This window comes from Mustela lutreola, chromosome 7, assembly GCF_030435805.1.
Source record: "Mustela lutreola isolate mMusLut2 chromosome 7, mMusLut2.pri, whole genome shotgun sequence".
Lineage (NCBI taxonomy): Eukaryota > Metazoa > Chordata > Mammalia > Carnivora > Mustelidae > Mustela > Mustela lutreola.
Genome location: NC_081296.1, coordinates 74,071,663 through 74,093,965, shown reverse-complemented (window position 1 = coordinate 74,093,965; position 22,303 = coordinate 74,071,663). Strand labels below are relative to the sequence as shown.

The following is a 22,303-nucleotide window of genomic DNA, read 5'->3' as shown; positions in this document are numbered from 1 at the left end:
CAACCGACAAGCTACTTGCCCACACAAACGTGGCCAGTTCACAACACTGGGATTTCAGAAATCCATCAGCTCTAGCAACAGTGTAGGGCAGCATGTGGAACATCATTCTTTCATGCAAAAGAATTCCCTAACTCCCAGTGGAAAAAGCAGGAGGTGCATTTCCCAGCCCTGTCCACCCCCCCCCGCCCCGCCCCACGCACAATGTATTAGATTTCCCAGCTGATAGCAGAAAGCCTTGAGTTCCTGGGTGTGTCGCAGAGATTGCTTTTGTTTCACATTGCTTGAAAGTGAGCATGGGTGGTGGGCGGTCATCTGTACTCGAATCTCAAAATTAGTGTTCTCTTCCACACGGAGCCTGTGCTACTCCCAAGTGAAAACAAGGTTAATGCAAATATTCCAAATGCATGAGAGAATTCCAAATGGCAAGAACAGCAAACTCGATTTTATATGAAGAATGCTGGCATGTGTGCAAGTGGTACTTTTTTCATTTTCGAATCACCTCCCCCTTGCCATGTGCATGTACTGTGATTCTGTGCATTCCTCAGAGCACTTCGTATTTTTCCTACATCTGGGGAAGATAGTGGGGAAGAAGTTACTAAAAGGGACTGGTTACTGGTTATTAAAGATACCATGTGCCTCGGATAGCTGGAATAATTGTCTATTTAATATTTAAAGTTGGGGCCTCTCATGGAGTTTTTGTTCATGTCAGAAACAGTTTTTACACCTTAGAGCATGTGTTAGAGCACATATGTCAACATTTTAATGTTAAAAAAACCTTTTTTTCCTCTAAACTAGGGACAGACTCACAAACCATGAGTAAAGTTATGATCCTCAGCTCTTGCTTGTTAAATTCTCTTCACCAAGCTTTCAGTTACTGTGGCCAAATGGGCACATGTCCCTGACTCTGCCAGGTGGCGGCAGGGGAGGGGGTGGAGAATGGGGTGAGAGCCATTCCCAGTCTTCCTCAGGAGATAGTCATCTCAGGCCTTGGCTCTGGCCCCTGTGGTTTGGAAGGCCATCAAGGATCAGGTGTCTGGAGAGGAAGCATGAGAGGAAGCGTGATGCAGAAGAAAAGAAAGGAGCCCACAGCCGATGAGCAGATAATCTAACATTGGCTGTCTTCCTCATAGCCAGTCTTCCCCCTTTCATAGATGCCTAGGATGTCTGCCACCTTCCTGGGGCCTCTTTTGTTGTCTTCCATTTAGAGTTCCCAAACCTATTGGCATGGCTCCCCCTGACTGCCAAGTCAACCTAGCCCCTACTATCCACATGAGGTTGAAAACCCACAGGTATACCAACATAAGGCATTTTGCTGTCAAGGTAACAGTCAGCGGATATGGAGATTACAAAGTATTCCAACTTTGGGGGTTCGTTTCACAGGATATGCATCTTCAGGTTGAACATTTCATCCAGAGTCAACTACTTCCCAGAACCCTTTAGCTCTCAGAATCGGAAAACAGGTTGATTTCATATACACCTCAGGAACCCTGAAATTAGAATGGATTCCAGAAGAGATTTAGGGAATATCCATGCATCTGTTCTCTCCAAGTATGCGTATAATCCTAAGCAAGGCATCCGAGGCTCCACAGAAAGGCTTGTCGGTGATACCATTTGAATTCCCCAGAGACTGGCTACCCTCTGTGTTTCTGTATGCTCATAAGATCGTGGCAGACCTGCTCGGTGAGGTGGTGCTTGTCTTGGGTCCACTGTAAACCAAAGCAGACATACTTCTGCTATTGTCCAGAGAGCCTCACCCCGCAGAACCTCCCTTTGACTAACAATAGTCCTGAGGTTTCCCGCCAAGAAAGCATACACCTGTGAGGCATCAGCTGCTGTATTTGCCGCCTCCTTGTGAGAACTTCTTTAGTGGAGTCCACTTGGTAAAACCCCACTACTAGTGCTCAGAGCCAGTTTCTGCCTGTGTTCTGGGCTATTCTGTTTTCCAAACTGAGCCCAATTAGACTGTTTCGTAAGAGCAGGGACTGGGAACACGTATCATGCCCCGTGGCATAGCCTGGACTATGCAGTAACTTTCACAATGCCATGAATTTGAACTATATTGCTACCTGGTTAAAAAAAAAAAAAGAGGCAAATAACCCCCTGAGTATAGTCAAAGCTCTGAAGCACACAGTACCCATTTATTCTTTTCTTTGATAGTGAGAGTTGGGTTGTTCTCAGTAGTTTTATGTGCAGCCTCTTATATTAAGTTTCCTCTATTTGACCGCCATGTGGCAGTAATTTAAGCAGGAGCCTCCATAGCTCTGTAGTTCAACACACTGCCTGTGCATCAGAAGAAGCATTTGTAAGCTTACTGGAAATGTTGCATCTCAAGCCATTCCCCAGACACTCTGAATCAGAATCTGCCTTTCAACAAGACCCCAAGGGACTCGTATGTACATGAAGTCTCGAGATGCTTTGCTTACAGAACTTAGAACATTTGGGACGAAAGCAACCTGATAGAATCATAAAACCCTGGGGGCTTGGAGCAAAATATGACATTTCATAGGATATTTAGTCTAGACCATGCCAAGTCCTGGTCCTAGCAGCTGAGTTTCATGACTTTTTTTTTTTTTTAAGACACAGAATCATTAGAGTCCATATGTGGTCATAAACCAAGTACTCGCAGTTATGAAAAATATTAGCAAAGTGGGAAAAACTAGAAAATAAGTCTCCAGTGTTCCCTTGTCTGTTCAATAGAATGGATCAAAACAAGGAAAGAGAAATCTCTCTTCTGTGAGAGGCTTCAGACCCTGGACCCTGCCCCTGGACCCTTCCCCTGCCCCCCATGCTGTTCCCCTTCTAATGAAATTCTCTTCTGCTTGGAGATATCGACGAGTGTCAGAACGGCCCTGTGTGCCAGCGCAACGCTGAGTGCATCAACACAGCGGGCAGCTTCCGCTGCGACTGCAAGCCCGGCTACCGCTTCACCTCCACGGGCCAGTGCAACGGTGAGTGACTCCGGCCGGCTGCCTGAGCCCACCAGGGGCCAAGTTGCATCACGCCTCACATACTGGGGGTTTTCTGAGAAGGTGTGGTTGAAGAATACATGAGTTATGGCTTGGACTGCTGAGTTCCAGTAGCTAGACTAGCAAAAAGGAAAATTAGGGAAATGTCTAAACACTCATAAAGGGGATGTTTTTAAAACAACAAATATATCAAGTGCCTACATAGATTTCCTATTTGCCTTTCTCCTGCCCTGCTGCAAACACCCATTCCCACAAATACAACACACGCGGGTGCTCGTGTGCGTGCACATACAGACACACACACACACGCACACACACACAGAGTCCCCTGATCAGTATTCGGGGCCAAATACTTTTTTATTTCCCTTTACATAATCCCCCTTAGGACAGAAAGTTGTCACCTTTGCAACCATACACCCCAGTTCTAGACAGTGAACCTCTCCTGAGCGGAGTTTGATTAACCTGCATAAACCAAGCAAAAAGGACCAACAGCACCACTTTTGCTCCTAAACATCTAACAGAATTGAGGGCAGCAAACATTAACAGCCTTTTATTAGCTATAAGTCACCTACAGTCAAATGAGAAACCTTCCCCTAGAGGATAGATTGTTGTTCACTTTTGGCACAAAGGAGGTAGAAATAAGAGGGATGAGTTAGATTAAATGGATGGTGAAGTTTTAAGTATCTGATAGCATCTCTAGCCAGTGGCACCAAAATTAAAACAGCAGTATCTCAGCCCAGAAGCAAAATTACACCTCAGAGCGATTTTCATGTGAGTTTTTGAGTAATTATAAATCTTTGTATATTTAGCACGGAGGGCAGGAAGAATGTGTTATTTTGCTATGGTTCATTTCCCAAGGAGTTTCCTGGATATTTTATGCATTTGTGAATGAAACAACACAAGGGAACGTGGTCAGATTTTCCTTGGATTTCCTTGCCTACCAGTGATTAAGTGGTAGGAAGTGCACTGTTCTCTGTAGGATATTTTGCATTGTTTTATTAGACCTTGGTGGGAAGCGGGTGTAATAGCAGAACAAAAACTCACTTTGAGAATCAAGGCTTATTTTGTTGGTTTTAAAGGAACATGTGTAAGTGTTTAGCATTTTGTCAACAAAGCAGTTGTTATTCGTGTATTAAAAAAAAACAGGACAGGAAAAGTGGGGACGTCTCTGATATGAGTCACAATACCCAAGTGTAACTTGGCAATTATGCCACTTCCCTGCATTTTGCTCTTAATTTATATTTCTTTGAAACTGGGCAGAATAATTCCAATCAAAATAAGGAATTGCTGATAATATAGAACGTGTCATTTCACACCATTTCACGCTCAGGCGAGAAGTGGGACAAGCTATTTATACATCAAAACAACACGTCCAACCAGAGCCTGCTAGGGCTTAAGCCCTGCCATATTTTCTTGTAGAACATTAGCACCAATAAAACTCATCCAGCAGCAATCTGGGATAAGTACTGTGAGTGAGCGTTGTTTGTGGCCAACGCTCACATTCCCTCATTCATTGGAATCCTCGGAAGAAAGGGAATGTACTTGAGTTTTGCAATTATTCAGCCTCTAGGGCTGAAGACTTCACTCTGGAATTATCTTCATCTGTACCTTTTAAAATCTGTTAAAATGTCTTCGATGCTATCCTATGCATAGCATTTTTTCAAGCACACTGCAAAAATACTCCTCTTGTCCTGTGTTTAAGATGAAAAGAACCAAAATTCCCTTTGCAATATTAGATTTTTATGTGAACTTTTATTTGAATTTATTTGAAAAGTACATCATTTCAAACCCCAAATCACAGCTGGCCATATTACCCACATTGCTGAGAGAACGAGTAGGTGTATAAGCCCAGGGTGCGCGTCCGACCCGAGGCACTCTAAAAAAGAGCAAATGCAGCCCCTTTGTGAATGTCTTGCCCAGCTTAAAGGCAGGAGACATATGCTTCCCTGTGATCTCTGTCTGCTGTATTTTTCCCCCTAAAATTGTGTTTAAACCTCCTATCTCTGTCTCAGACATAATTTTCTGGGAGCTCAAATCCTGGTGCTTGTAGAAACCTTTTTCTGGTCTCCAAAGTGAACTCCACAATTAAATTCTCTAAAATTGTAACTTGCTATTTTATCGTTAGAACCTCAAAGTGCTTCACGTTTCCTTTTCTTAAAACCATCATGAAATAGGCAACGTGGGAAAGAATTTTCCTAACTCCTTCTCCAAGAAGACCCATAGTGCACTCCATTTCCTGTGGGCCCAGGAGATAAGACAGACCTGGTCCCTTGCATTCCTGGAGATTCAGTAATACCCGAGGGTACCCAAGGTTTGGTCCAACTCTCGTAGGTTCTGAGACACCCTTCCTCAAAACCAGTTCCCTTTATAGAGCTTAGCAGTGGAAAGGAATTTCTTCTGCCTATCCAGTTTGCTTATTTTAAATCCATTTTCCCCAATGGGAATGATCATAATTTGTTAGGTTAACAAGCACTTCTAGATAAGCAAGCAGTAGCTTCTAAGCTGCTGTGTCCCAGTTTCTCCATTAAGATGATCTATTCAAGCTCACTTGAGACTTTTAAATTGTATGGTGATTCATCAAGTCTAATGTTCTGTATATTGGAAGGAGGGAGTCATAAAAATGGCAGCATGGGCACATGAAATAGAGCGCAAATCTTTCTTCTGGCAAGAGTACAACTGCTCTGGGCAGCAAAAAGTGCCCATTCCAGTTGTGGTCTTCTCAGCAGCTGACAGCAAGTTTGGATTATTCAGACAGAAGCAGTGTAATTGCTGTGCTTTATGGATTCTATACTCAAGTTGGCATTCTGCTGTTGGCTCTCTTTTATGACAGGAGGAAGACCAGGATGATACAGTGCTCTTCAGATGATATGGGTCCTAAATGTAGAGTCCTGAGACCTTTAAAATATTACATTAGAGACTTAAGTAGGCATGCAATTATGTCATTTGTAGATTCATATAATAAATTCCACCCCTCAGATGATCCGATTTCAGGAGAACTCAAAGATTCAATTGATGATAAATATAATTTAGAGCTTAAAGACTGGCAGAGAGGCAAGATGACAGGGCCTTCCTCTGAGTGAGTATGAGTAAAAAGAAACATCACCAGGATTGTCAAGGGCTAAAAGGAGCCATGTGCAGACCTGAAGACTTGGTTGAGATGGAACAAAAGGTAATAGGAGTAAGACAAAACAATGAAGTGAAACTTGAACAAGGGACAGTGTGGGTTTTCCATCAGGAAAACCTATCTTAGCAATGGGATTAGTTTGACTTTGATATAAATTTCCAAAGGAAGCCATGAAGGGTCTATGACTTGAGGCACCAAATCTTGACCAGACAAGATACCTAACTCATTCCATAGCCTATGATATTGCTTAGGTACACAATCAAACGGAGTATCTCCCAGCTTTGAGTCTTCTTCCTCGTTCTACTTCTAAATTTTCTCTCCTTTCGGGACATTTTTTCCATTCCTTCATGAATTGTTAACATACTCTGAATGTGTCCAGTAAATGAGAGTAACTTTAACTAATTTTGAGGTAAAAATAAATATAATGGCAGTGTCTGTTCTCCTGGCTCGGATTAGAGCTAGGACCAATCCAGAGCATGATCTAGAAGTAAATCACTTAATGTAGTTTTGTCTCCTAAACTCTACCTAAGATACTTAACTATACTTTTTGTCCACAGATCGCAATGAATGTCAAGAAATCCCCAATATTTGCAGCCATGGACAGTGTATTGACACAGTTGGAAGTTTTTATTGCCTTTGCCACACTGGTTTTAAAACAAATGCTGATCAAACCATGTGTTTGGGTGAGTGTGTGATTATTATTTATTTTTAACTCATAGCCTATTGAAAAATTCATTTGCATCTGAATACATAGAGAAGTTAATACTAAACCTCCAATATTAGTTTTACTGTTTTTAAAATAAAAATACAAGCAGGCCTGTAGCATTAACCTCCTTTGGTATTTAATCTTTGGCAACCGGAACATAATAAACCTCTTCCTCGAAACTCATTTGGCTGCAAGGTCAGAAAAACTTACTAAGGTAAAAACTGAGAAAAATATTAAAAAATACAAAAAAAACTTGTACATACTTGGTAAAAATACAAAAAAAAATTTATTAATGTTAATAGCCTATTACTTTATGAAATCAGCATGGGTTGGCCTTATTGGAATAGAGTGCAGATTTGAGTGTTTGAATACGAGCATTTTTTGAGAAGCATATATAGTTTGTACCAGATCTTTAAAGGCAAATTTATAGATCCCACAAAGGCAAACAAACTAACAAACAAACAAAATACAACAAAAAACAAACAAAAAAATACCCACATTTCTCTAGGGGGAAAAGAGCTCAAGATTTTAAATACCTTTCTCCCTTGCTTTCAGTACTAAGCCAGGATGCTGATTTAGAATAAATACCAAATATTAATCAATCATTTTCTCTCTTTTCCTCCTTCCTTTTTCTACTTCCAAGCAACATCCAGTAAGTCTTTGGGGACTTCATGAACATGATTCAGTTTCACAGCTGGAAAAAAAGAAGAATCAATAGAGTAATGTTTTAAAAGCTTAGCTTTTGCTGTAATTGGGTTCATCCATAAGGGCACATTCTTATAAAGTTTTGTCTTCTTCAGAACAGATAGCAGGTTTTCAGTTAAAGGAGTATCATCAACCCTGCTTGCTCCTGGGAAGCTTACCCATGCATAGCAATGGCACCCTGTGTAACAGTCTTTTTTCCTCTTCTATCTGAATTTTCTGGAACCCTCTACCAAGGAGGCCATCCTACAGAAGAATTTCACTAGCTTGGCTAAAAATGAATCAAAGCAGCAGCTCTGAACTGCTGGCAGGGTGACTCATCCAAATGTGGTCTTCAGACACGGACGCACACATTGGATCCCTTTGGGGTCAGCAAAAGCTTTCTGATTTAGGATCCCAGATCACTTGTCTTCATGCCTAGAATTCTAAAGGAAAGGAAATCCTAACTCTAAACACTGCATCTGGCTAACCTAAGCTGTTGTCTTTCACTCCTCGAATCTCCCTCCCTGCACCCTCGCCCTCCTCATTCTGCCTCTCCCGCAAACCAGCAGGATCAACTTTCTTTCATTTTGTTTCCTCCTCAATATAATGTACACCTGCTCTATAAGAAATATGTCAGTTGCTGGGGCCCGATGCAAAGATAAAAAAAGATGCCAAAACAGCTCTACAAAATAGTCAAAGAGAAAAGTCAGAGACCAATAAAAAGACAAATAATAACGCAAGAGTGTAGCAGAAAAGCCCAGTGCCATCACTTTGGGGTAGTTTTTAAGAGTGAAATAAGTCACCACTAGTGGGAGTAGTCATGGGTTTTTAGGAGTGGACTGGAAAGAAGGAAGAGATATCGAAAATATCAGGTGAGTTAGAAACCTCATGTATTTTGTTGCTGATTTCAGAGTACTATCAGGTGACTCCCTGCTTTTTGGTAAACTGCAGTGAGAATCTTAAGGCTGAAGTTTGCCAAAGGTGGCAGCAAATCAAGACCCAGATGCACACAGAATTTTCCATTTCCAAATGAAAATATTTGAGAAAAGTGGCAAGGGTGTAGAATTCTAGAAGTAAATAGAGTAAAATAATTCTTGTCCAGTTCTCATGTCCTTAGCTTGCCTCCTTCAACATGCCAACCAAGGAAATGGTTTTTGCCCGAGGTTTAGATCCTTGGCTTTTGCTGAGTCATGGGGAACTGCCAATGATCAAGATGTTCTTAGCCTACTCCTGATGCACTGTGAATCCCAAAATGCCCGAACCCCCAGATAGGCACTCACCTCGTCTTCTGTTAACAGCCATGTTCCTTTGTGCCCGTTGTTCCCACTAGACATAAATGAGTGTGAGCGAGACGCCTGTGGGAATGGAACTTGCCGCAACACAATTGGGTCCTTCAACTGCCGCTGTAACCACGGCTTCATCCTTTCCCACAACAATGACTGCATAGGTGCGTATGCAAACCGGTGGGCACTGAAGGAAGGATGTTTTATCTGCACTCTTTGCAATTAGCAGCCCGTCTGGGGTGCCAGCCAGTGTTCTTAAATATATACCCTCTAATGCATAAATAACAACTGGCAAGGAGTTGTGAAATATAATGTCCTAAGTAAATGTCAAATAGAGTAACTACAGCCATGACTTTCATTAAAATGCCTCATTAGCAGCTATAAGTTTTATATGTGCCATACTGTGAGTTCAGTACATTTTTAAATAAATTGAACTGACGTTTTAAAACATATAAGTGTGATTCTTTGTATAGAAATTGCATAATTCAGGAATGATGTGGACCTACTTGTCTCAGTGTTTCACTATAGCCTCTCTTAAAAGAAGTCAATTATTGAATCTATAAAATCCTCCCTATAAAACATACTGTTATTTATAAGTGAGATTAATGACCCAAATTTTATATCATGCTAGAGGCTAATTTTATATACTTCTAATTATGAGAATACTTAGTAATACCCTCAGCTGTATTGTGTACTAGGTTTTTAGCTTTTAAAAATGAAAAATAAAGAAAGATCAAGGTGAAACTCATATAAAGTTCTAATATAAATTATCAATTTCTAATTAATAGAATAGTATAATCTTGTTAGGTTTTGATAGTTGAGTAAAGCCAGCTGTGTTGTTACAAACTAGATCTTTACTGGAATTTTTAATGCTTGGCTGAGCCAGCAAAGGCCACTAAAATTTAGAATAAGTATTTTTCCCTTTGAAGGTTTTGATCATTGCTGGAATTATGACATTTTCTTTGGAATATATCAAAGGATCTTTTTTTGGCAGATGTTGATGAATGTGCAACTGGAAATGGGAACCTTTGCAGAAATGGCCAATGCATCAATACAGTGGGGTCCTTCCAGTGTCAGTGCAATGAAGGCTATGAGGTGGCTCCAGACGGGAGGACCTGTGTGGGTAAGTGCTTCCTCCGAAGGACCCTGCAAATAATGCTCTGAGCGGTGAAAGGATCCTGCAGTCCCTATCACCATCCTTCCTTCAGAAGTCTGGAGGGAGAAAAATCAGAGTAGAATTATACTAATCCTACCTGTAGACTCTGGTGTGTGTGTGCGTGTGAGAGAGAGAGAGAGAGATATAGGACACACTTCTCCATTATGTTTTAAAATCAAGTTGTTATTATTTAACAGAAAGTTAAATTGTTCCATAGCAATTGTAGTTTGCTTTCTCATATATTTTTTTTTCTTTAAAATAGCTTTGTGGAAAGCTCTTGTACAATCTTTAGGGTGTCCTCAAAAATCTGCATTCCCACTGACTTCTCACATACTTCACTTTTCTTGAAACAACTGACTTGTGATAGGTCACATAAAATGTGGTTGTTCTACCGCACACTTCTGAAAGCTGATAAAGCTTCTTTTTACTGAGTCATTAATTTTTCTCCATGGTGGTTTTATGTATTTCTTTGATTTGATTCCAGTTTTTTTAAAATTTTAATTGCTTGATGGAAATCACGCCAATGGGAACCTCTTCTTTCTTTTTCCCTTTTCTTTGCAGATATCAATGAGTGTCTTTTAGAACCTGGAAAATGTGCACCAGGCACCTGTCAAAACTTGGATGGGTCCTACAGATGCATTTGTCCACCTGGGTACAGTCTACAGAATGACAAGTGTGAAGGTAGGAGTAAGGACTAGCAGTGTTTAGAAGGAACAGTGTTTGTTACTCCACTGGCATTCTCAAAGTCAGTTTTTGTGACGATGTGCTGGCGTCTTCATTTTGGAGTCCTTTATAAGAAACAAATCCAAGAGCAGAGGATCTGACTTATGTTCTTACACTCAGATGATGAGACAAGAACATCCAATGCTCATGCTCATATCTGATGACCCTGTTTTCATCTGTGCATATGGGTGGCCTAATGACCCTGACTCTTTTTCAATGTGCTTTTATGCAACTTGTAAAAAATCCTGGATTACATGTTTTTAAGTGCCAACAGGTCACAACCAAAAATAGCTTCCTGATTCCAGCTAAAATCTTTAAGTGACCATATTAAAGGTTGGATGACTATGGCTATATAATTTGTCTATGTTGTTTTTACCTGTAGAGCAGTGAAAGTATGTTACTATAAATAAATTCTCAGCAAATTTTATAGTACTGCATTCCTCAATATATATGTCATTGAATTAAATGAAGGACATTAATTGCCAGGACTTCATAAATAAGTAGGCTGAAAGGATTTTTAAGAAATCACCTAGTCCATATGCCCACGTTTAAATAGGTCTGATGTAATCCATAATGAGTAAGGATTTTCTCCACTTTTAATACTATGGAGAAATTTTATTATATATCCAATTTAAATCATAGCAACTGATAATGTTCTAAATGGAAACAGTTGTTTATAAAAAATAAAAAATTAATTAAAAATTTAAAAAAAAGAGAGAGAACTGTAAAAAAAAAATTAGGCCTAAATACAAATTATTATAAGTGTTATTTTACTTTTACTAAAGATCAATTCTATTTACTCCATGAGTAATGCAAAATTTCCCTAAGAGGAACAGAATGGAAATGTATAGGACAGAAAAATGACTTCTCGAATACTAAATAATGTGCCCATTCCGCCATCCTTGTCTCCATCCTTACGAAGCTGTCACCTGTAGGTTAATTTCTACCATAAGAGAAAGAATCCTCACAACAGCAATAATAAAAACAACAAAAAGAAATACTTGAGCATTTTTACAAAAATTGGCTTCGCTCTTAAGAAAAGGTTGGACATGGGAATGGAGGGCACGTAGGACTGGAGTCATTCAGTCATTGGCAGCAGCTCAGATGCATTAATACAGCACAAGCAACATGGTGCAATCATAGGAGTGATGAACAGGCTGGTTTTGCCCTAAACAGGAAGATAATCGCTTTGAGTTGCACATCCCGAGAATACCTATTGTGTGGTATTTACAATATTAAGATAATGGAATTAGTTTCCTAACTTCCTCTTAGTTGGACCTTGTGGAAGGGAACTCATATAACATGAATATACTTCGATGTAGGTAGAACTCTTCGCACAAATGCAAAGATAAAGTGCCCCACGATATAAGAGATACAAGTTTTGTTGCAGAAAAATAAAAAAAGTATTTCCATAAAAATAGCATGGCTCAGAATCAGGACTTAGCTCTTTTTTATTACGAATTCCTGCTGAAAATCAGGGGAAAAGATAGATAAGTCTGTTGGAAAGAGTGGCCATACTTTTCCTGTACATAGGATGATCATGTAATTTATTGACCAAACCAAGACAGTTTGAAGGAGGGCACTATTAATAATGAGTCCAGGACAACAAGCATAAACTAGGACTCTCCTAGGAAGACCAAGGCATATGATTGCCCAAGTCATTCAGACTTCACTGTAGACCACTTTAAATCAGCCCTTATTAGATTAAGGTATATTCATATGCTAAAGGATACTTCACAATATGAGTGTATCAAATGCCTATTAGGTATATGATGAAAGGAAAAACTGGTCTCTACAAGAAAGACATTTTTGTGTCTTGAGAAAAATTAACATGCAAATGAGAGTTAGGAACCCTATATTCTGTGATATCTTTAGTTTACGCTGCACAAGATTATTTTCATGAACATTATTATTCTTGTAAAACTCAGAGTTTTAGGGATGTAGCACAGGGTTTTGGGGAAAGCACTGTGGATGGATGGAGGGGAATAAATTTTTGTTTCAAAGGTCTAGATCTCTTACTAACTTATCGTCAACATAATTAAAATTTCAAGCTTCTGCTTCCTAGGCAGTGGGAAAGTCAAAGGCTGCACTTTCTTGTTTTTCTCCTAGCTTAGGGTAAGTAGAAAATCACTCTACCTTTTCTAATTAGCCAGGCAACTGAGTCTGGGTAAGAAACCATTCTCATTGTATCCCTTAGAAGACATCTGCAGGTGCATTTTTATAACAAGAATTTTCAAGGTTAATTTTTAAAAAGATGTCATAGCCTAAAAGTCCACTCACAGCATAATGATACAGGAAAAATCTTCATTATTAGAAGAGTTTTGAAACTGACTTGCACTTTGTACTTCCACACTTTGCATTTGGTATCTGATGGTGTCTCCATTGTGTTTTGACTTTGACACATGTGATTCTTTTAGATATTGATGAATGTGTTGAAGAGCCAGAAATCTGTGCCCTGGGCACATGCAGTAACACTGAAGGCAGCTTCAAATGTCTGTGTCCAGATGGGTTCTCCTTGTCCTCCACTGGAAGAAGGTGCCAAGGTAACTGTCTTTGAAGACTTTAGACTTTCATTACTCTGTTTATTTGTTGTGGTTTCATTTTCTTAAACATGGCAACGCTTTGCTTCTTTGTGAAAGAGAAGATGGAGAGTTTTCATTCACCCAGAGGTCTAATGATTACCATATGTCAGAAAGTTCATTTTTACTTTTAAGGTTGAAAACTCATCCATCAAGTTCTGGTTGCTTGTATAACAACTTCCCCGGGCACTTAAACCTCTCTCTCCCCCTAAGAACACAGATGCTGATAGGTCTGTCAGTGGGGGACCTGCCATGAGCCGCTGAATCCTGGAAAGCCTGGGGAAAGTTCAGTTCCATGGCCTCTGCCTCTCAAGAGGTAACTTAGTATAAATGTGGGCCAAAATCTAGACTCTCGGTCAGAAAAATACAGATTAATCCATTAGCTTCCAGGATAGAGTGCCCACCCCTGACATCACAAATTTTCTAAGAAAACAGGAAAATAAATTTGAACTGACCTGGACTCTTGCTGGGATATAGTCTTGTTTTCAGGTCTAATACTTGTGAACTTAGAAAAGAAAAAGAAGAAGAAAAAGAAACCTGAACTTGTGCCTAACACAGTATATCATATCCCAGAAACTATCTGAATTTTAGTGAACAATGCAATGGTGTGTGTCTATCCATTTATACATACTAGTTTAACGAATTTAGAACAAAAAACCCCATACAAACAAACTCCATACGAATTTCCCCCCTCTACCTCTGTGTTCTGTTGTTGTCGTTTTATTGTTCAGGGTTTTTTTCTTGGTTATTTTGTTTTGTTTTGGTTCAGTTTGGTTCTGTATTACTAAATAAGAGGCAATGGATATAATTTCAGATTCCAAAAGTTAGGTTTGGGGGTCTCAGCTCCACCATCCGTAGCCTAGGGCAAGTCACTGGATCTTTTGGAGGTTCCATTTCCTCATTTTAAACAACCAAATAATACCTGCCCAACCAATCCTATTGAATAGGTAACAAAGCTTTATTAGTTTCTTCTTTGTTCATAGATCCCTGTTATTCTGTTGATTAACTTTTGCCTCCAACTGGTCTTTTTGCTACCCAATATTTAGAACTGTGAAGGGGGAGTTGGGAATTCTCTGATTGGTCTGATCTCATAGATCAGAAGCTGTCAGAAGCCCAGGCAGATTTCAGGCTTGTGGGTGGGGTGACAGTGGACGCAAACAGATCGTCTGTTAGAGTACAGACCAAGCCAGATAAATTCTAAGATCGACTCCTTTGTCTCTGTGTGCCTTTGGCTTGGCCCAGTGAGAAACCAGGTGTGAATCTGCCTGCCGATGTGGCAGGCCAGAGGAAACTCATAGGCTATTAATTCAATTTGCACTGGCCTGTCACAGAGCAAGCTAACGCTGCAGGAAGAATCAGCCCAGCTGTGAGCTGCCTTGCCACATGCTCAGCTCCAAGAGGCAGAGCCAGGATTGAGGAATGCAAGCAGGGAAAGTGACTTTTGTAGTTCTGATGAAATTTCAAAGGTCATTAAGGGCTCTTTGCACATGGACTCGTAAACAGGCATCCTAGTGAGTCCTAGCTCGAGTGTGTGGGCAAGCAAAGCTCTCCGTCCCATTGCAAGACACCTTTGATTAATAAACCAAATTTAGACAATCACCACAGGCAAATATAAATCTCCCACAGGGCACAAACTTCCCTGAAGCCACGGAATTAAGAGCTGGGTTTTACTTATAAAGACAAATTAGGAGTCATGCTTCTTTTGCCCATGAAATCAGAAAATCCCACAGAACCACAGATAAAGTTTTTGAGGGAACAATTGTGATAAGACTCAGGTGAACAGATTTGGGTACCTAAAGGCCACAGATGTAAATGGGCCACTCCCACTTACAAAATTCAGTAAAGAGAATTCGTCACTTAGGCTTACTGTAAACTTCATGTGTTTGAGCATGTGTAATGTCTAGATTTTTTTTTTCTTTCAGGAGGCGGGATGGTAGAGTAGTCCTGGAGAGACAGGGCTGGTTTATGGAACAGGGTTGATGATAAAAGGAAAAGGGAATCTATCTAGATTTGGAAGAAACATTATGAGCTGGAAGACAACAGAGACCACTGAATTTTAATATATTTGTTGAGACATTTTTGTGAATAGTCCCTAAATTATACCTTAAGACAGTTATAGATGTAAATAATAAATACAGAACATTGTACGTGACAATGAACTTGAAGAATAAAGCAAATCAAAGTGTGTCCTTCGAGAAACTATAATCTGTTAAATCTTGAAACTTCTCAGCAAAGCAAATATTTGGAAGGCAGACATGCCACAGGATGCACATTGGCTGTTTTTGCACTTGACTTTCAGAAGAGTAGTTCACTGAAAGGTGCCTGTTAGGTCCCAGCTATCACAGGTGTGGAAGGAGAGTAAAAACTAGCAAGAAAATGTATCTGGAAGAATTAGTTGAAAAAGGCGAACAAATTCATTTGGGGAAGAAGGCCAACTGAATTTGACTTACTAGGGCCTGGTAAATACGAGTGATGGATTGACTGGTTATTATTTTTACTTTAATTCATGGAAGTTTTTCTTCCGTGATCTTTGGCAACTCAGTTATTCTTACATTATCTCCTTTGTCAAGAAATAAAAGCTGTGAAGTTGTCTTAGCAGAAATGCATCAGTGGCTATAATAATAGGTCATAATGTGCCACCTAGGGTTGAGAAACAGTGACAGGAGAGAGCCTACCTGGTCCTAAAGAAAGAAAGGGGAATTGTACAAAATGGGTATGAAAGCATTTCCTTAAAGCCTGCAGATTGTAGCCTCTGTGTAACTAGAGAGGAGTCCGCAGGGCTTTGGATGTCAAATTTGAGGGAAAACACTCCAGGCTTTTGGATGAGCCACCCCATTTGCTCTATAAGTAATGGTAGAGTCCATTTCCAAAATTATGTCAAGCAGTGTTGGAGAATTTTGTAGCAACTAGATCCCATCTTCCATGTTGTCACCAGAAAATAATTGATATAAAAACAATACATTCTTTCAGAGAAAGGTTATCCTGCCTCCTATCCACCCACCTCTCTGCCCTCCTCTTTACTTTCTCTCTCTCTGTCGAGCTAAACCACGTTCTGTATCTTGCGTGTGTGGGCACGCACGCGTGTCTAAAATCTGCAGAAGGCACCACCATCGGCATTTTATAGACAGAAACTACATCAGCAGCTGCTTCGGCGAATGACCATTATTGTATTTTTGCCACTCCACAAAATTGCCACATCTTTATTTACTCTATGCCTGGGATCAGGGGTTTTATTTTGGTTTCTGGGCTTAGGGGACAGCAGATAAACAACACAATGTGATAGCACGATAAGTACCAGAACTGTGAGGTCTCCCTTAACCTAGTATGCTTGCTAAATGCTATCCAAAACACACAAACACAGCTGTCAATGCAGGGGTCTTGCGAATGACTGCACTTCTGAATGTCCCCACCCTGAAGTCACTGATGATGTGATACTGTTGGATTTTGTCATTCACATCAGGTTATTTTGGAAAATTGGCTGAAATGAGAAATAAAGTGAAGCCACATAGATGTATTCGTCAGATCTTACGACAAAAGTCACCTATGACTTTAAATATCTGAGCCCAATTTCTGTTGCAATCACTTAATGTTACGGAGCCTTCCCACTCTAAAGAAAAGGGCATACGTTTAACAGGATGTACAGTAATGATGTAGTAGGAAAGGTCTGAAGAGTCTCCTGGATTTATGCTGTAGATCTGCGAATGAGCTACTGCTATGCCAAGTTTGAAGGAGGAAAATGTTCATCGCCCAAATCCAGAAATCACTCCAAACAGGAATGCTGCTGTGCCTTGAAGGGAGAAGGTTGGGGTGATCCCTGTGAGCTGTGCCCCACTGAACCTGATGGTAGGTCCACCATCTGCACTTCTCTTTGGGCCCTTCATAGCGTGGGCTGGCCATGAAATAGGAAAGATTGTATGTAGGCCTTCAGGAAATATAAGACAATTTAATTGTAAGTCTACCTTAAATATTCATTAAGATTATTTTAACTTAGGAGCTGGGCAGTTATTTTCTTCTGAAATGTGCTATGAATCAGGGCTGCCCAGGTAGTAGGCACACCAGTTCTGGGAGCCTTGTTCACTTTCCCTGGTATCGGGGCTTTTCTCGTCCGTTGTTTCCCGATATGCGCGGCTGTGGCAGTCTAGCCACCACACATTGCGTGGGAAGCAGCCTGTAGCTATTTGCCATTGGTCTATCTATTAACAAGTGTTTGTCTCTACTGCAGAGGCCTTCCGCCAGATCTGTCCCTATGGAAGTGGCATCATTGTGGGGCCTGATGATTCAGCAGTTGGTAAGTGGCCTGCATTGGCTTCTCAGCATTTCTTAATATTCTTAACCAGCTTCTTTCCTGCCCTTTCTCCAGCTGTTCTTACTTTTATTTTTTTTTTAAAGTAGATTCGTTTGTTTGTTTGTTTGTTTGAGAGCGAGCGCATGAGAGCAGTGAGGAAGGGGCAGAGGGAGAAGGAGAATCTCAAGCAGACTCCCCGCCGAGCACAGAGCCCAGCATGGGGCTCAGTCTCACAACCCTGAGATCATGGCCTGAGCCAAAATCAAGAATCAGATGCTCAACCACCTGAACCACCCACGGCCCCTCTCCCCAAACTGCTCTTATTTCTCCACATTTATCTTATAAAATAAAATTCTACTTTTCATTTAGGTACCAATTGTATTATCGTACTGTATGGCAATATTGTATTGTAATATTAGATATTTCATTGATCAGATGCTGAAATGATCATAGTTTACCTTTGTTTTTTTGTTTTTGTTTTTAAAGTACCTCGGGGGGCCTGGGTGGCTCAGTTGGTTAAGCGTCTGCCTTCAGCTCAGGTCATGATCCCGGGGTCTTGGATTGAGCCCCATATGGGGCTCCCTGCTCAGCGTGGAGTCTGCTGCTCCTTCTCCCTCTGCTCCTCCCCACTGCTCATGCTCTCTCTCAAATAAATAAAATCGCCAAAAAGATTACTAAAAACAAAAAAAGTACCTTGTTAGTCAGTGTTTTATTTCTCCTTTACATAAGATATGGACGAGTGTAAAGAACCTGACGTCTGTAAACATGGACAGTGCATCAATACAGATGGCTCCTACCGCTGCGAGTGTCCCTTTGGCTACATTCTGGAAGGGAATGAATGTGTAGGTGAGTAATAGGTCGGTTTCTTCCATAGGGATTTTACAAGTTAGAAATTGGGCCATGGAGCATTCACACTGGGAAGTGTGAGTAGTGGGATTGGGACAAGCATGTTCTGTGAACTCATTCAGGCAGCATTCATCTGCAGTACTAGTTGCACACCCCATGTCTCAAGCTTTGTGGCTACAGCAGTGACCCAAGCCAATATCTTTCTTCCTTGCATGGACATCACAGTCTAAAACACTGGACACATCTGAAGATGTGGTGGAAAGGAGGACATTATCATGTATTTTTTAAACTTTTATAAAAATTAATAATCATAATCTTATTCTCTCAATATTTAAAATACAACATTCAGATTTTATTAAATTTAGTAATGTGAAAAGCTATGTACCCAGTGTAAACTTCTCTTGTTTTTGCTCTCTTAAAATTTCTAAGAATGGCTATGCCTGACCTTTGACCTCTCGATGCTTACCAATGCAAAATTGAATCCAAGTATTATGTCTGTTCCTCTAAAATTTCACCCACAGCTATGACCATGAAGTGTAACTAAGTTCTTTAGTCTTTCTAGGCCTCAGAATGTCATATTATGCAAATGGACTAATTTATTCCTAATTGCTTGGTAGCTCTAAAAATCAATGATGTTGTAACTTTTATGAACTCAAAAGAGATGTCATATTCTGGACAGTGAAATGCCATTTCACAGCAGAACAAAAGCAAAGTCGTCACTGAATTCTCAAGATCTTCAATTAGTGCTCCTGTGTGCATGCTAAATGATCCTGCTCGCCCAGACTCTCTACCACAGCCTCTTGCCTTCACCATTTGACTCAGAGCCCAACAGAACATATAACCCTGATGATAGTCCATCACTATTCCATGTCCTAGAGAACTAAAATGACAATGTTATTCCTCAAAAGTTTCCCTTTCCAAAAGGAAGGTCCTCTCCCCCAAGAGATGTGTCAGATTCTAGAGGGATGGGTTGGGAGGCATAGATATTTTTTAGACCCCCTTGGTAAGACTTGTTCTCTCCCCCCAGTTGTTTACAGAGATCATACCCTAAACATATTTCTTTCTAGCTTTTCTTCTGCCTAATGTAAACCATCTGGTTTCGACAGAATCAACAAGAAATCTTGAATCTTGATTTTATCCAGCATATTAATTTTGCCTAACCTCTGGTCCCTCATTTTGTGTAAGCTTTGTCTTCTATTTTATATCTGGCAAAAATCCATCTTGTTTAAGGCTTCTTGGAGAGTGATGTAATGTAAGGCCAGACTGGAGATATATTTCTAGCTTTATATAAGTGAAAACTTTTGACTGGGGAGAGCAGCCTGGTTTTAACCCTTGGAGCATCTATTCCCAGTCGATTTAGCTCTTCATACCTAATATGGAAGGCTGGAGAAGCTCAGGGGAAGAGCAGTAGGAGGGCTGGAAGCCCAGATGCTGTCACTGTTAGTGCCACTGCCACTTAGTAGGTCACATTTGACAGCTATAAATCTGTGAAGATAAGACATGGGCACTCCTTTCTTATAAAGGCAGAATGAGGATAAAGCAAGATGCCACAGAGCAAAGTGCCCTGATAGAGTGAGAGGTATGATTTGTGTCCAAGCCCATGTTTGTCTTCATTCATCATGTTTTGAAAACACTCTTGGTCACTTGCAGATACTGACGAATGTTCTGTGGGCAATCCTTGTGGAAATGGAACCTGCAAGAATGTGATTGGAGGTTTTGAATGTACCTGTGAGGAGGGATTCGAGCCTGGCCCAATGATGACTTGTGAAGGTAAGTCTCTTCGCAGAATAGTTGGTTACATGTTCTGATCATGGAGACAGCAGTAGACTGATTACAGTTTTTTTGTTTGTTTGTTTGTTTTTATTAACATATAATGTATTATTAGCCCCAGGGATACAGGTCTGTGAATCACCAGGTTTACACACTTCACAGTGATTACAGTTCTTGATATTAAATACCACTCAAGGCGTACAGGCTAAAGAACATCTAGGCCGAATGGGCCATACCATCATTCTCCCAATGGTTCATGGCACAAATCACCCTGTATAATATGCAGAGTTCTTGCTGATGTCTCCCCACTACATGTATGTAGATACAACTTCTGTTTTGTTTGCTACCTTCTTTCTTACTTTCCCTTTTCCCCTGATTTTTCTTTCTTCCTCTCCCATGCTCCCTTTTTCTTTGTTCTTTTCTACTCATAGAAACCTCTGTACACTGACATAACCAGCAACATCCTACGGCCATCTGGGGGCAATCACAGCAAAAGATGTTGTCTATACTCTGTAAGCATCTGCCAGAATGCCGAGTAGGATAGTTGTATGGTGAGAAGGGAGGGAGGAGGAGGTCTGGACCAGTGGGTCTCAAAGGGCGGTCCCTGGATCAGTCACATCAGCATCACCTGGGAACTGGTTAGAAATACAGATTTTCAGGCCTCATTTCAGACCTCCTGAATCAGAAACTCAAAGAGTGGAGCCTAGCAGCCCTCCAGGTAATTCTGATACACTTTCAAGTAGTAGTGAGGTATCAGAGTAGTGAGTAGAAGAGAGTGAAGGTAGAAGATAAAAATGGTGTGAAAGTAAGCTTTTCATTAGAGATATGTTCTACCACTGTCCTAGTTGTTGCTTAATCTTTAAAGGCTATGACTAAATATGATCTGGGCTCCCATTCTCAGTCAGCATAACTGGACTTAGAAAGAAACATGAGAATCAAGATGGTCTGTTTTAACCCTGCTTTTCCAAAACATACTCTGCTGGTTCCAAACTATGGAATCCATAGAAATCACTTTTATCTATGAATGGTAAAGTCATTCCTATTTAAGGCATAACTTGGCATCAGTTCACCATTTGCGTGGGCACAAGAATCACTGTTACTTCACAGGAGCCTCTTTCCTATGGGGAAGAGGAGGTGGTTAACAATAGTGGATGGGTTTGCCTCTGTTCTGCCTTCCACTGACTTGGCAGCTGTTTTGACTGAATGGGGTAAAATTGATTCCCACCCTATGTGACTCTAGGGAATGGCAAGTGGTCAACTTGAGACTTGAAAGCCAGAATTTCAAAAAAGCTCCCTATATGCAGGGTGGTCTACAATTTTCCCATCTGTCTCAATAACATTAATAATTATACCAGAATAATAAGCCAGAACTGGGCCTAGGCTAGGAGAACCAGAACCCATGATCACCTTGCCTATACCAATTATAAAATAACCAACTCATTTTATGATTCATTGAAAACCAGAGATTTCTTGGTGCATCCATGTTGATGACAATGAAGCATTTCAACTTTTGATAAAAATAGACTCCTTTTTGGTTGATGCCCATGATCCATTATTTTCATGCTCCCTTCTGCTACAGATATAAACGAGTGTGCCCAGAACCCTCTACTCTGTGCTTTCCGGTGTGTAAACACTTATGGGTCATATGAATGCAAATGTCCAGCGGGATATGTCCTGAGAGAAGACAAAAGGATGTGCAAAGGTGAGACGTCTGTGTTAAAGGTCATCTAACTGGGGGGCTGTCACTCTATCTATGATGGGAAATGGGTCTCCAAAGCTTCTATAAGTAGAGAAAGCCTGGGAATCAAGGAACTCTGCTATAGTCCTTAGATAATATGGGGGTCATCATTGCCTATAGTAGGATAATATTAAATTAAATAATATTTTTTTTAAAAATCCCCATCACTAAGGGATGTTATATCCTAAGAATGGAGGTAGCATATGGAATTTGTTAAATAATTTGCTTTAAAAATGCTTACAGAGCACCTGCAATTTCTGTGCCTCTGTACTAGGCTCTGCTCTACAAAGTTAGGTAAATCATGGGGCTCCTTGAAGAGCACTGATTTGCAACTCCAGTCCTAAATGAGCAGCTATTTACTCTCTTCACATGACTTAAGTAGGATTTTTCTTGAAGGTGAACAGATTTCCTAACTACAAGCTCTCCATCATCCAGGATAAACC

At 40.5% G+C, this 22,303-nt stretch overlaps 1 protein-coding gene across 1 annotated transcript in view; it reads left to right on the top strand.

The window, feature by feature from the left end:
- The window catches only part of FBN1 (fibrillin 1), a 235,519-nt gene that overhangs the window by 192,862 nt on the left and 20,354 nt on the right, over positions 1-22,303 (top strand). The window contains exons 44-54 of the mRNA XM_059181480.1: positions 2,826-2,948; positions 6,648-6,773; positions 8,811-8,927; positions 9,758-9,886; positions 10,481-10,600; positions 13,060-13,185; positions 16,915-17,064; positions 17,444-17,509; positions 18,236-18,352; positions 20,003-20,122; positions 21,702-21,824. Coding sequence (XP_059037463.1) covers positions 2,826-2,948; positions 6,648-6,773; positions 8,811-8,927; positions 9,758-9,886; positions 10,481-10,600; positions 13,060-13,185; positions 16,915-17,064; positions 17,444-17,509; positions 18,236-18,352; positions 20,003-20,122; positions 21,702-21,824 — 1,317 coding nt within the window. The remainder of the gene's footprint in view (positions 1-2,825; positions 2,949-6,647; positions 6,774-8,810; positions 8,928-9,757; positions 9,887-10,480; positions 10,601-13,059; positions 13,186-16,914; positions 17,065-17,443; positions 17,510-18,235; positions 18,353-20,002; positions 20,123-21,701; positions 21,825-22,303) is intronic.